The sequence below is a fragment of the Pristiophorus japonicus genome, chromosome 3 (genome assembly GCF_044704955.1).
Source record: "Pristiophorus japonicus isolate sPriJap1 chromosome 3, sPriJap1.hap1, whole genome shotgun sequence".
NCBI lineage: Eukaryota > Metazoa > Chordata > Chondrichthyes > Pristiophoridae > Pristiophorus > Pristiophorus japonicus.
Window position 1 is genome coordinate 194899549 of NC_091979.1, and position 14151 is coordinate 194913699.

General features: G+C 46.6%; 1 protein-coding gene across 2 annotated transcripts in view; it reads left to right on the forward strand.

The window, feature by feature from the left end:
- trak2 (trafficking protein, kinesin binding 2) overlaps positions 1–14151 on the forward strand; it is a 139413-nt gene that overhangs the window by 50972 nt on the left and 74290 nt on the right. The window contains exon 4 of one of the 2 annotated variants that reach the window (XM_070876173.1): positions 10922–10996. The exons of the other annotated variant lie outside the window; for it this stretch is intronic. Within the exon in view, the coding sequence (XP_070732274.1) occupies positions 10922–10996 (75 nt within the window). The remainder of the gene's footprint in view (positions 1–10921; positions 10997–14151) is intronic. 2 annotated transcript variants of the gene reach the window in all.

The window sequence follows — 14151 nt, forward strand, 5'->3', positions numbered from 1 at the left end:
TCAGAAGCAGATGAGCTGAGATAGAGGCTGAGATGGACAATGTTACAGAGATGGAGGTAGATGGTCTTGTTGTTGGAGTGGATTTGGGGTTAGAAGCTCATCTTGGGGTCAAATAAGGATATCAAGATTGGGAACGCTCTGATTCAGCCTCAGACAGTGGCCAGGGAGAGAAATGGAGTCGGTGGCTAGGGAACGGAGTTTGTGGTGGGGACCCAAGACAATGGCTTTTGTCTTCCCGAGGTTCAATTGGAGTATATTACTACTCATCAAATACTGGATGTCGGACAAGTGACCCACCAGAGGCAGTGGAGGGGTTGAGAGAGATGGAGTGAAGTAGAGCAGGCTGTCATCAATGTACATGTGGAACCTAATGTGTTTGTGGATGATTAATCTACTAATGTGATCGGGTGGAGGGCAGGAGTGATTGACAAAATAAATGATGGCGCAAGGCACAAGGGGCTGGTAATAGAACAAGTAAGGAATCAAAATATGGGTCTAGAGGACCAGCACCTACTGTTCGAAAAATGGGAAGCAGTGGTTATGATCTGAAATTGTTGAACTTACCGTTGAGTCCGGAAGGCTGTAAAGTGCCTAATCAAAAATTAAATGCTGTTCCTCAAACTTCCATAGAGTTTCATTACAATAATGTAGGAGACCAAGGTCAGAGTGCGAGTGGAGCGGAGAATTAAAATGGCAAGTGACCGGAAGCTCAGGAGTCACACTTGCGGACTGAATGGAGGTGTTCAGCAAAGTGATCACCCAATTTGCGTTTGCTTTCCTAAAATGTAAAGGAGATCGCAGTACTGAATGCAGTGTATTAAATTGAAAGAAATACAATTAAATCGCTGTTTCACCTGGAAGGAATGTTTGTGGCCCTGGTGGGAAGGGAGAAGGTGAAAGGGCAATTGTTGCATCTCCTGCTCTTGCACGGGAAGATGCTGTGGGAAGGGGAGTGGGTGTTGGGGGTGATGGAAAAGCGGACCCAGGGTGTTTTGCCGAGGGAACTGTCCCTTCAGAATGCTGGGAGGGGAGGGGAAGATGTGTTTGGTTGTGGCATAACTCTGGAGGTTGGAGGACGGGTGGGTGGGGGGGAAGATCTCCAGAGGAGATGAGGTCAGTGACGGTCTGAGAAATAGAAACATAGAAAATAGGTGCAGGAGTAGGCCATTCGGCCCTTCAAGCCTGCACCGTCATTCAATGAGTTCATGGCTTAACATGCAACTTCAGTACCCCATTCCTGCTTTCTCGCCATACCCCTTGATCCCCCTAGTAGTAAGGACTACATCTAACTCCTTTTTGAATATATTTAGTGAATTGGCCTCAACAACTTTCTGTGGTAGAGAATTCCACTGGGTGAAGAGGTTTCTCCTCATCTCGGTCCTAAATGGTTTACCCCTTATCCTTAGACTGTGACCCCTGGTTCTGGACTTCCCCAACATTCATAAGAACGTAAGAATTAGGAACAGGAATAGGCCATCTAGCCCCTCGAGCCTGCTCCGCCACCCAACAAGATCATGGCTGATCTGGCCGTGGACTCAACTCCATTTACCCGCCCACTCCCCATAACCCTTAATTCTCTTATTGGTTAAAAATCTATCTATCTGTGATTTGAATATATTCAATGAGCTAGCCTCAACTCTTCCTTGGGCAGAGAATTCCACAGCTTCACAACCCTCTGGGAGAAGAAATTCCTTCTCAACTCGGTTTTAAATTGGCTCCCCCGTATTTTGAAGCTGTGCCCCTTAGTTCTAGTCTCCCCGACCAGTGGAAACAACCTCTCTGCCTCTATCCTGTCTATCCCCTTCATTATTTTAAATGTTTCTATAAGATCACCCCTCATCCTTCTGAACTCCAACGAGTATCTCTCATCATAAGGTAACCCCCCCCATCTCCGGAATCAGCCTAGTGAATCGGCTCTGTACCCCTTCCAAAGCAAGTATATCCTTCCTTAAGTAAGGTGACCAAAACTGCACACAGTACTCCAGGTGCGGCCTCACCAATACCCTGTACAGTTGCAGCAGGACCTCCCTGCTTTTGTACTCCATCCCTCACAATGAAGGCCAACATTCCATTCGCCTTCCTGATTACCTGCTGCATCTGCAAACTAACTTTGGGATTCATGCACAAGGACCCCCAGGACCCTCTGCACTGCAGCATGTTGTAATTTCTCCCCATTCAAATAATAATCCCTTTTACTGTTTTTTTTTTTTCCCAAGGTGGATGACCTCACATTTTCTGACATTGTATTCCATGTGCCAAACCTTTGCCCATTCGCTTAACCTATCTAAATCTCTTTGCAGCGCCTCTGTGTCCTCTACACAACCCGCTTTCCCATTAATCTTTGTGTCATCTGCAAATTTTGTTACACGACACTCTGTCCCCTCTTCCAGATCATTTATGTATATTGTAAATAGTTGTGGTCCACGCACCGATCCCTGTGGCACACCACTAACCACCGATTTCCAACCCGAAAAGGACCCATTTATCAGCACATGGTGTATGGCGTTGAGCGTGGATCTCAGGATGTGGCGAGAGCAGTGGTTTGAGGATAAAAAGGTTTATCTCGTACTTGGTCAGATGATGCACTTGTTTGTAAGTCTGGCCCTTTCAGCATTGGGTCCTAGATTATCCAATAGGTTGAGCCTTCAACCTTCCATCTTCCCTCTTCCCCTAGTTTGGTTAGACCACAATGATGGAGATTACATTTATCGTGCACCAAGTCCTGCTTACCCAATACCCCTGACCTACATTGGCTCCCAGTCACCCAACGCCTCCAGTTTAAAATTCCCATCCTCGTGTTTAAATTCCTCTTGACCCCATCCTTCCTTATTTCTGTAACCTCCTCAGCTTCAACCCAATCTGAATTCTGTGGTCCTCTGATTCTGATCTCGTGCACCCCGAACCATTTTTCCCCACCATTGGCAGCCGTACCTTTCTATACTGCTCTTCTGCTCCACCTTGCCCCTCCTTAAAACCCACCACTTTGTCCAGTTTCTGGTCAACCCATCTAATATATCCTCCTTTGGCTTGGTGTGTATTTCTGACCGATTGCTCCTCATGTGAGGCATCCTCAGAATGCTTTTCTGTGTTGAAGGCTCTATGTAAATGCAAGCTATTGTCGGTCTCTTTCTCAAGGAGCAGTAAAGATTGTTGTGACTGATCAATTAAGTTTGGAGACTGAAGTACTGCAGGAAGTCCATGTCCCAGCGTATACTGTTGCCCTTTGAGTTCCGATCTACATTTTCTGCTTTCAGAACATCCAGTCTTGCAACAGATGATTTGAAATCAATTTCTTGTCAATTCCTTCGTCAACAGAATGAAATGTTCAAAATTGCCTTTTCTTTTATTCAGTTGGGTGCTGACCCAAGCAAAAAAAGAAAGACTTGCATTTATACAGCGCCTTTCAAAACCTCAGGATGTCCCAAAACACTTTACAGCCAATGAAGTACTTTTGAAGTGTAGTCACTGTTGTAAGATAGGAAATGCAGCAGCCAATTTGCACATAGCAAGCACCCACAAACAGCAATGTGATGATGTATTTTAGTGATGTTGATTGAGGGATAAATATTGGCTGGGACACCGGGGATAACTCCTCTTCAAAATGGTGCCATGGGATCTTTTATGTCCACCTGAGAAGGTGGACGGGACCTCGGTTTAACATCTCGTCTGAAAGATGGTACCTCCAACAGTGCAGCACTCCCTCAGCACTGCACTGGAGCAGTGGATTGTGCTCAATTTGAACCCACAATCTTCTGACTATGAAGTGAGAGTGCTACTCACTGAACCATGGCTGACACTGAAGAGGGAAGTATCCCAATGTGCAGAGACTATGTTCTATCCATTCAGGATTGCATTAGTGAGCATATCTGACTGCTACCTGGAGTACAGTGCACGTCTCTGGCTCAGGAATTGGATTACTGACTCTGCCACAGAGGGGTTGACGATTCCAAATTTTAATCGGCATAAACATCATCATTATGGCAGCTCAGTCCCAAAGAGCCAAGAGTTAATGTTTCTGTCCCTCTTTTCGATCTCCCGAAAATGAATAGTTGCTATTTGGTCATTGAACCTACTGACAGCTGTTGATCTGAGATTTTACGAGGCACACGGCAGGTGCTCGAGGTAGGAGCTTTTTCTGAGCAGCACAACTCATCATAAAATGTATTACCATACTTCTGACTGCAACATGAAGACATACCATGACTCCACTGTTGGAGGTTTGGTGCATAATAACAGCTGCTTACCTCTCTATGGCCCAGTTATGATGAGTACTGAGTAGTGGACTTCTCTGGTCTTTAGGCAATGCCTTCCAACAGTTGTACTCAAGTCCGAGTTTCCACATCAGCTAAATGGTGCGCATTTGATTTCAGCATGTGCTGGTCCTATGCTGGACTACTTGCAACAACTGCTTACCAGCCACCTGATGTTCTTACTGTGCAAGTCCAGTGCCAGCCAGGCTTAGTCATCTTTAACTGTTGAATGGACTTGTGAAGGACTTGGCTGAAGTGGCACACCTGCCTTAAAGCTGACTTGTGCCACCAACTCCCCCTGCATTCAGAAAAAGGTTGGTGCAGGCCAAAGAGGGATTGATTTCCCCTTTTGCCACACATACGCTTCAAGGTTTGGTTCTCAATTTTGCGCAAGGACTAAAGGAAGCCCTTCTAGGTTTCAGTCTTGGCTCTGTGTATAGCACTCTTTCCTCTGGTTGTGGATTAAAGCCCCGCTCCAGAGAGGAGAGCACAATCTAGTCTAACACTTCAGTGCAGTCTAGGGTGTGCTGCACTGTCGGAGGTGCCGTCTTTCAAATGAAATGTGAAGTCGAGGCTCCTTCCCATCTCGGGTGAAAAATCCTATGGGATTATTTGAAGATGTTCTACCCTGGTGTCCTGGCCATTATTTATCACACGAACATAAGAACATAAGAAATAGGAGCAGGCGTAGGCCATACGACGCCTCGAGCCTGCTCCACCATTTAATACGATCATGGCTGATCCGATCATGGACTTGGGTCCACTTCCCTGCCCGCTCCCCATAACCCCTTATTCCCTTATCAGTTAAGGAAACAGTCTATCACTGTCTTAAATTTATTCAATGACCCAGCTTCCACAGCTCTCAGGCAGCGAATTCCACAGATTTACAATCCTCAGAGAAGAAATTCCTCCTCATCTCAATTTTAAGTGGGCGGCCCCTTATTCTAAGATAATGCCCCCTAGTTCTACTCTACCCTATCAGTGGAAACATCCTCTCTGCATTCATCCACCTTGTCAAGCCCCCTCATAATCTTATATGTTTCGGTATGATCACCTCTCATTCTTCTGAATGCCAATGAGTAGAGACCCAACCTACTCAACCTTTCCTCATAAGTCAACCCCCTCATCTCCGGAATCAACCTAGTGAACCTTCTCTGAACTGCCTCCAAAGCAAGTATATCCTTTCTTAAATATGGAAACCAAAACTGTGCGCAGTATTCCAGATGTGGCCTCACCAATACCCTGTACAACTGTAGCAAGACTTTCCTGTTTTTATACTCCATCGCTTTTGCAATAAAGGCCAAGATTCCATTGGCTTTCCTGATCACTTACTGTACCTGCATACTAACCTTTTGTGTTTCATGCACCAGTACCCCCAGGTCCCGCTGTATTGAGCACTTTGCAATTTTTCTCCATTTAAATAATAACTTGCTCTGCCAAAGTGCATAACCTCACACTTTCCAAAATTAAACTTCATCTGCCAAATTTTTGCCCATTCACCTAGCCTGTCTATGTCCTTTTGCAGGTTTTTTGTGTCCTCACACATTGCTTTTCCTCCCATCTTTGTATCATCAGCAAACTTGGCTATGTTACTCTCGGTCCTTTCATCCAAGTCGTTAATATAGATTGTAAATAGTTGGGTCCCAGCACTGATCCTGCGGCACCCCACTAGTTATTGATTGCCAACCCGAGAATGAATCATTTATCCCGACTCTCTGTTTTCTGTTAGCATAGATAGAGGATTGGTTAACTAATATATTACCCCCAACCCCGTGAACTTTTATCTTGTGCAGTAACCTTTCATGTGGTACCTTGTCAAATGCTTTCTGGAAGTCCAAATACACCACATCCACTGGTTCCCCTTTATCCACCCAGTTCATTACATCCTGAAAGAATTCCAGCAAATTTGTCAAACATGACTTCCCCTTCATAAATCCATGCTGACTCTACCTGTTCAACCTTCGTCGCCTCCAGGCTAGATTCAAAGTCGCCCCATCCTCTGTCATCGAACTATAGTACGCGGATGACGCTGAATTATGTTTTCCAAATGTCCTCCTACTGCTTCTTTAATGAACTCCCAACAATCACGAACACCGATAAACAGATATTTCCTGTGTGCAATTCGGCCGCCGTATTTTCCTACATTACAACAATGACTACATTCAAGAGTACTTCATTGGCTGTGAACTTCATTGGATGTACCGGTGGGAATCTTGCACTTTATCAAGGAGGCTTTGAGGGTGTCCTTGAAGCATTTCCTCTGCCCATCTGGGGCTCGCTTGCCGTGACGAAGCTCCGAATAGTGTGCTTGCTTTGGAAGTCTCGTGTCAGGCATGTTGACAGTGTGGCCTGCCCAACGGAGCTAGTCGAGTGTTGTCAGTGCTTCGATGCTGGGGATGTTGGCCTGATCGAGAACACTGACATCTATCCTCCCAGTGGATTTGCAGAATCTTTTGGAGGCAGTGCTGGTGGTACTTCTCCAGCGTTTTGAGGTGTCTATTCTATGGTCCACGTCTGAGCCTTATAGGAGGGCGGGTATCACTCCTGCCCTGTAGACCATAAGCTTGGTGCCAGATTTAAGGTCCTGGTCTTCAAAAACACATTTCCTTAGGCGACCGAAGGCGGTGTTGGACCTCGTCATCGATGTCTGCCCTTGCTGATATGCAAAATGGTCCATGTTGTCCAAGGCCGTGCCGTGGATTTTGATGACCGGGTGGCAGTGCTGTGAAGCGAGGTCAGGTTGGTGGAGGACCTTTGTCTTACGTATGTTTAGTGTAAGGCCCATGATTTTGTACGCCTCGGTGAGGCTGTTAACGATGGTTTGGAGTTCGGCCTCTGCGCAGACGCAAGCGTCATCCGCGTACTGTAGTTCGATGACAGAGGATGGGACAATCTTGGATGTAGCCTGGAGGCGACGAAGGTTGAACAGGTGTCCATTGGTTCTCTAGTTTTGTTCCATTCTAGTGGGGAGCTTGTTGAGAGTGAGATAGAGCATTGCAGCGAGGAAGATCGAGAAGAGCATTGGCGCGATGACGCAGCCCTGTTTGACCCCGGTCCGAAAGTGGATTGGGTCCGTTGGTCAGGATCACGGCTTTCATGTCGTCGTGGAGCAGGCAGAGGATGGTGACATACTTTTAGGGGCAGCCGAAACGGGAGAGGACGCTCCATAGTACCTCATGGTTGACCGTGTCAAAGGCCTTTGTGAGGTCAAAGGCGGCCATGGTACAAAGGTTGGTGGTGTTCCCTGCATTTCTCTTGTTGTCGCGTGGTGAAGATCCTGTCCGTTGTACCCCATGGTGGACGGAATCCGCATTGTGACTAGGAGAAGCTCTTCAGCCACAGGGAGAAGACAGTTGAGGAGGATTCTAGCGATGACTTTCCCAGTGGCTGACAACAGGAAGATTCCTCTGTAGTTGCCACAGTCGGACTTGTCCACCTTTTTGAAGGTGGTCACGATTACAGCATCTGCGATCTCCTGGCATGCTCTCCTCCTTCCAGATAAGAGAGATGAGGTCATGCATTTGTGCCAATAGTGCTTCTCCGCCATACTTTAGTGCATCAGTGGGGATTCCATCTGCTCCTGATGCCTTGTTCTTGAGCTGACAGATGGCCTTTTCTACCTCGTGCAGGGCTGGGGTTTTGCTGAGATGGTGGCGGGTAGCATGCTATTGGATGGAGTAAAGGACATTCGTGTCAAAGGCAGAGTCTCGATTAATGAGATCTTCGAAGTGCTCCTTCCAACGGGCCCCGACTGCCTCGGTGTCCTTGATGAGTGTCTCCTCGTTCTTAGCCAGCAGTGGGGTGGGGCCTTGGTTGCTAGGGCCATAGGTGGACTTAACGGCGGTGAGGAATCCTCGCACATCATGGCTGTCAGCCAGCTGCTGGATCTCCTTTGCTCCTGTGCTTTCTCCACCCACCATCTATTCTTTAGGTCGCGGGTTTTTTGTTGGACTTCGATCTTCAGCCGTCTGTAGAGCTGCTTGGTTGCTCCTGAATTGGGTTGTTGCTTTAAGTTCAGAAATGCACTGCGCTTGCAGTTTATTAGCTCCTGGATCTCCTGGTCGTTCTCATCAAACCAGTCTTGGTGTTTCCTGGTTGAGTGACAGAGTGTCTTTTCGCAGACGCTGGTTATGGTGGCCTTGAGGGCAGACCAGCCACTGTGGGCACTCTGCGTCTCAGGATCATCGAGGGTCGCCAGGTTGGCAGTGAGATGCTGGCTGTATAGGGCTCTCTTAACTGGGTCTTTGAGTGCCCCGGCGTTGATTTTTCTGCGGTATTGCTTCTGTTGCCGTCGCCGCTTTAGGGCTATATTAATGTTGAATGAACGGATTAAGCGGTATCTGTCCAGCAGTCGGTGGCTCCTGTCATGGCCCAGATGATGCGCACGTCCTTGCAGTCCCACTCGGATGACTTAGTCAAGCAGGTGCCAGTGCTTGGAGCGAGGGTGTTGCCATGAGGCCTTGTACTTGTCCCTCTGGCGGAACAGTGTGTTGGTGATGACAAGGTTGTGTTCTAGGGGGTCCAAGACGACAGGAGACTAAGCTCTACTGTATGGGCCTAGTTGCCTACGGTGGGGATGCGAGCCGTAAGCTCGATGCTGAGCGGCACTCTTCGGTGAGATGGTGAGAGTTCCGAGTTTTGGAAGATGGGGGTGAGATTTAAGGTGATGCTTCCCTCTCCCAAGCATTGGGATGGCGAGAGGTTCACTTTGTAGAAGGAGGAGAGGTCAAAGTGGCCGCAGCCATTGTGCACAGCTCGTGCTCACCAGGGGCTCTGCAGTTGAGCAGCCGGAGGAAGGCCAGGATGTTGCCGGAGTGAAGGGGAAGGCCCGAACGTTGCCGGAGGGGTGGAGGCCCAAATGTTGCCGATGGAGTGGCAGCCCAAATGTAAGGGCGAAGAGGGAAGGTAGGGCCCAAATCTGTGATCGGAGGCTCATCGGACGCCATCGAGTGCAGCAGCTGAGTCGGCCATGTCCAAAGGAGGGCAAAAGGCAAAGGTCCAAGATGGTGGATGGGATGGCAGCTCCCGAGGGAGCTCTCCCTAAACAAACTTCCCCCTGGCCATCTGTTGCCATCCTTCACTCTTTCCCCACCCCTAAAGTATATCCCTTACCCCTAAAACCCATACTGCCCACTGCCCATCCCCCAATCTAGACTTGCCTTCCAGATCGACCTCCCTGCTGCCAAGACTTTCCTCATTTATATAGTGCCTTTCACAACCATTCGACGTCCCAAAGCGTTTTACAGCAAATGAAGTACTTTTTCAAGTGTAGTCATTGTTTTTATGTAGGAAATGTGGCAGCCAATTTGCGCACAGCAAGCTCCCACAAACAGCACTGTGATGATCAGATAATGTGTTTTTGTGATAGTTGATTAAGGGATAAATATTGGTTAGGACACCGGGGAGAACTCCCCTGCTCTTCGAAATAGTGCCATAGGATCTTTTACATCCACCTGAGAGAGCAGACATTGGTTTAACATCTCAACTGAAAGATGGCACCTCCAACAGTGCAACACTCCCTCAGTATTGCATTGGAGTATCAGCCTAGATCTTTGTGCTCAAGTCTTTGGCGTGGGACTTGAACCCACAACCTTCTCACTCAGGCGGCGGTGCTACCCACTGAGCCACAGCTGACAATCAAGGCGCTTTATATAGGCACAAGTTCCTTCCTCCTTTCCAGGAGTTCGAGCCATGAACAGTTGCATGTCATATTCTTTTAGTTAAGTTACTTTTATATATTACTGACTATTCTCCTGAGGTGGCACTTTACTTCAATTAGAGCTAGGCCATGCAGGGGTGATGTCAGGAAGCACTTCTTCACACAAAAAGGGTAGTCGAAATCGGGAACTGTCCCTAAAAAGCAGTTGAGGCTGAGAGCGAGGACTGGGTCGCTTGAAAATTCAAAAACTGCAATTGATAGATTTTTGTTTAACGGGTGAGCCATGATCAATGTCCTCTCTAAGCCCTGCGGCCGCGCAGTCATAGGAAAAATCCCACGCAGGCCGCTTTACGTTGTAAATACTGCACATGCGCAGAAATGAAAGTGACCACGCATTGAAAGAAACATGCCATGCAGAGCAAAAGCACAGCTTACAGGGAACATTAGCCATGATCTAATTGAATGACAGAACAGGCTGAATGGGGCTACTCCCGTTTAGATAACTTGCCATCCATCTGAGATGCTGGTCAGGAAGCACACGAGCTGGGAAAAGCCATTTGTTGTACACAGTAAGTTACCGGTCTGAAAATTTCCCAGCTCAGGTTTTTCCATTGGCTTCTGGACAAGTCCTGGATGCCAATCACAGGATTCCTTATGGGAGCCATTTATTGATATGCGACTCGTTAATGAGGGTCAAGTGACAACCTGGTGGAAGAGGAGAAATGAAATTGCAGGTTGCCTTGTGAAAATCAATTATACATTTTTAAACTATTTTCTCTCATCTTGAACTTTGCTCTTTTACTCCATTAATTCTATTCTATTTCATTGAAAAAGCAACTGTCTTTTCTGATGTGCAGATGAGGTCTTCTGGCAGATAATGTTGCTTCGATTACTCATTGGTTGTAGTGGCATTGGTTGATTATTCCATTTACTGCGAATTCTCGCCACTGACTTTTATCTGTTTCTGTTTTCTTCCTTCCATCTTATCTTTACCTTTCTCTGTACCCCATAGCCCCCTCTCCTGCAGCCTTCATCCATATGGAACAGAATTCCTCGGTGCTCCCTACATCTTGCAGCCTTCCTCGAGGTAATGATTTATATTTGCCACGACTTGGATTTTAATGAGCCATAACTGTGATCCCGTAGCTAAACATCTGAGGAAACAAACTGTCAGTGGGAAGCTGCACAGTTTCAGTAAATCCTAATGTTTGATTAAAATGAGCCTTTAATCATGCAGGCGTGCTTTTAATATAGCGGAAGTGGCATTGCTTTTTACACTCCAATTGCTTGCTATTTTGTGTAGTGTGGTCATTTGGGCACCAAGAGCTGAAATAAAATACAAATCATTTTGACTAATATTTACAATTATTGCATTCTGATACTAGAGGTGTTCTGTGGGGTTAAACATTTTTCGTTTTTGGTATAAATATCTTTATGCTTCAGAATGGATAGCTTTTCATTTAATCTGTGGGTGATCTAATTATACAGGACTTTGCAGTTCTTCCCTATTTATACCCGCCTATTTTTGTGGGATTGTAGCATTGGGGAAAGGTGGTGGGTGGGTGTGGATATTGGTGACAGACGCCATAAGTTAAACCGTTGTACTCTTTTTTTCCCCCGCCGCCCCCCAAATCCTCCAGTGGCAAATTTACACCACAATTTGCTGGAAAAATAATTGGTATATGCTGCACTACGCATAGTGGCGGAGCAGGGCGTCTAATGGCCAAAGTAAAAACACATTGTATGTCGATGCTACTCCTGACCAGAAGTGTTCAAAATAAATATTTGAAGGTTGAACTGATGGGCAGAAACAAGCACAAATTCAAATCAGAGAGCTGATTCACCTTAAGGACTGTTTTTATATCTGTCTTGTTAGTTCATGAGTTAAAACAGCTTTCCCTACCTGCCTCCCCATTGAGGTTGCACAAACAACATGTGAACCAGAGACTTTTAGTATTCAGTTGCTCAAGCAGCAACAACAATTTGCATTTATATAGCGTCTTTAACTTACTAAAAACATCCAGTGCATGTCACAGGAGTGTTATCGAACAAAATCTGAAACCAAGCCACAAGATATTAAAACAGGTGACCAAAAACTTGGTCACAAAAGTAGGTTTTAAGGAGCATCTTAAAGGAGGAGAGAGAAAAATACGGAGGCAGATAGATTTAGGGAAGATATTTCAGTGCTTAGGACCTAGGCAGCTGAAGGCACGGTTGTCAGTGGTGGAGCAAAGAAAATTGGGGATGCGCAAGAGGCTAGAATTGGAGGAGCTCAGAGATCTCGGAGGGTTATAGGGCTGGAGGAGATTAGAGATGGGGAGATTTGAAAACAAGGATGAGAATTTTTAAATTGAGGCATTGCTGAACCGGGAACCATAGTAGGTCAGTGAGCACAGGGTGATGGGTGAACAGGACTTAGTATATGGGCAGCAGAGTTTTAGATGTAATCCTTGTGCTATTTCTGACTTCTTACTTCAATTATAATGTGTCATTGGGCTCATTCAGATCACTAAAGAGCACATTCACAACGTATTGGTTTAACAATCCCAATTATATCTTAAAATATCATGTTTGGAAGGTAGTTTAAGGCTAGGAATGAGCAATCTGCTCCCACCACATACATACCATTTCTGTTGCTTTTCACTTTGCTCCAATGACTCTAGACACACAGTCAGAACTGTGCCACTTAATAGTAAAAAAGGACACCGATATTAAGCATTTAATTTAAAAAGTAAACTATGATTGCACGAAACATACTAAGCCCACTAACGGCATTCTGCAATGGGCTAATTATCTGTGGCCATCACAACAGCATTAATTCAGCAGAGCCTGGTCTTCGATCCCCTTGTCATTGGACTAAGACCTTGCTCTGTCAAGTTTGTGTGGTAGCTGGTGTGCAGCAGCCACCCCATGTTAAAAGAATTCACGTACAGGTATCTTCCACCCTTTAAAATGAAGAAAGGGACCTGGAACATCAGGACCCTCATGGACAATCCCAACAGCAACAGACCAGAACATTGTACTGCTATCATTGCCCGGGAACTCAGATGCTACGACATCGACATCGCCGGCCTGAGTGAGACACGGCGGGCAGGTGAAGGTCAGCTCAAGGAACAAGGTGGTGGATACACCACCTTCTGGAAAGACAAACCAGAAGAAGGACGCAGTCTTCATGGGGTTGGCTTCACCATCAAAAATGAGCTAGTTTGGCGCTTTAGAGATTCCCCCTACAGGATAAACGAACGCCTCATGACCCTTCGGCTCACCCTAACCCGGAACCAGTATGCTATGGTCATCAGTGCAAACGGCCCAACCCTGGAAGTTACGGACGAGGCCAAAGAAGAATTCTACTCCAACCTTGAAGAGTAGAGACATAGAAATCTACAGCGCAAAAGGAGGCAATTTCGGCCCATCGTGTCCGTGCTGACCGACAAAGAGCCACACCACACAGCCCTCGGTCAGCAGTCCTGGAGGTGACATATAAACCAATGAACAATGTCAGAAAGGTAAAGAGCACCCAGCCCAACCAGTCCACCCCACACAATTGCGACACCCCTTCCACCAAAACATTCGACACACCACCCCAACCGGAGCCATATGATCTGGGAGAGGCAAAAACCAGATTTAAAAACCCAGGCCAATTGGAGGGAAAAAAAATCTGGGAAAATTCCTCTCCGACCCATCCAGGTGATCGAAACTAGTCCAGGAGATCACCTTGGCTGTCTTTGATTCCCTGCAGTACTTATGATCGTATCTGTGCCAGCCAACAAGAGGTTATCTAGTCTAATCTCACTTATCAGCTCTAGGTCCGTAACCCTGCAGGTTACAGCACTTTAATTGCCCATCCAAGCACCTTTTAAATGTGGTGAGGGTTTCTGCATCCACCCTTCCAGGCAGTGAGTTCCAGACCCCCACAACCCTCTGCGTGAAGGAGCCTCCCCTCAAATCCTCTCTGAACCTTCCACCAACCATCTTAAAACTATGCCCCCTCACAATTTACCCCTCCACGAAGGGAACTAGGCCCTTGCTATCTACTATATCCAAGCCCCTCAAAATCTTGTACACCTCAATGAGGTCTCTTCTCAACCTCTTCTGTTCCAAAGAGTACAAACCCAGCCTATTCAATCTGTCCTCATAGCTAAGATTCTCCATTCCAGGCAGCATCCTAGTAAATCTCTGCACCTTCTCTAGTGCAATCATGTCCTTCCTATAATAAGACGATCAGAACTGCACGCAGTACTC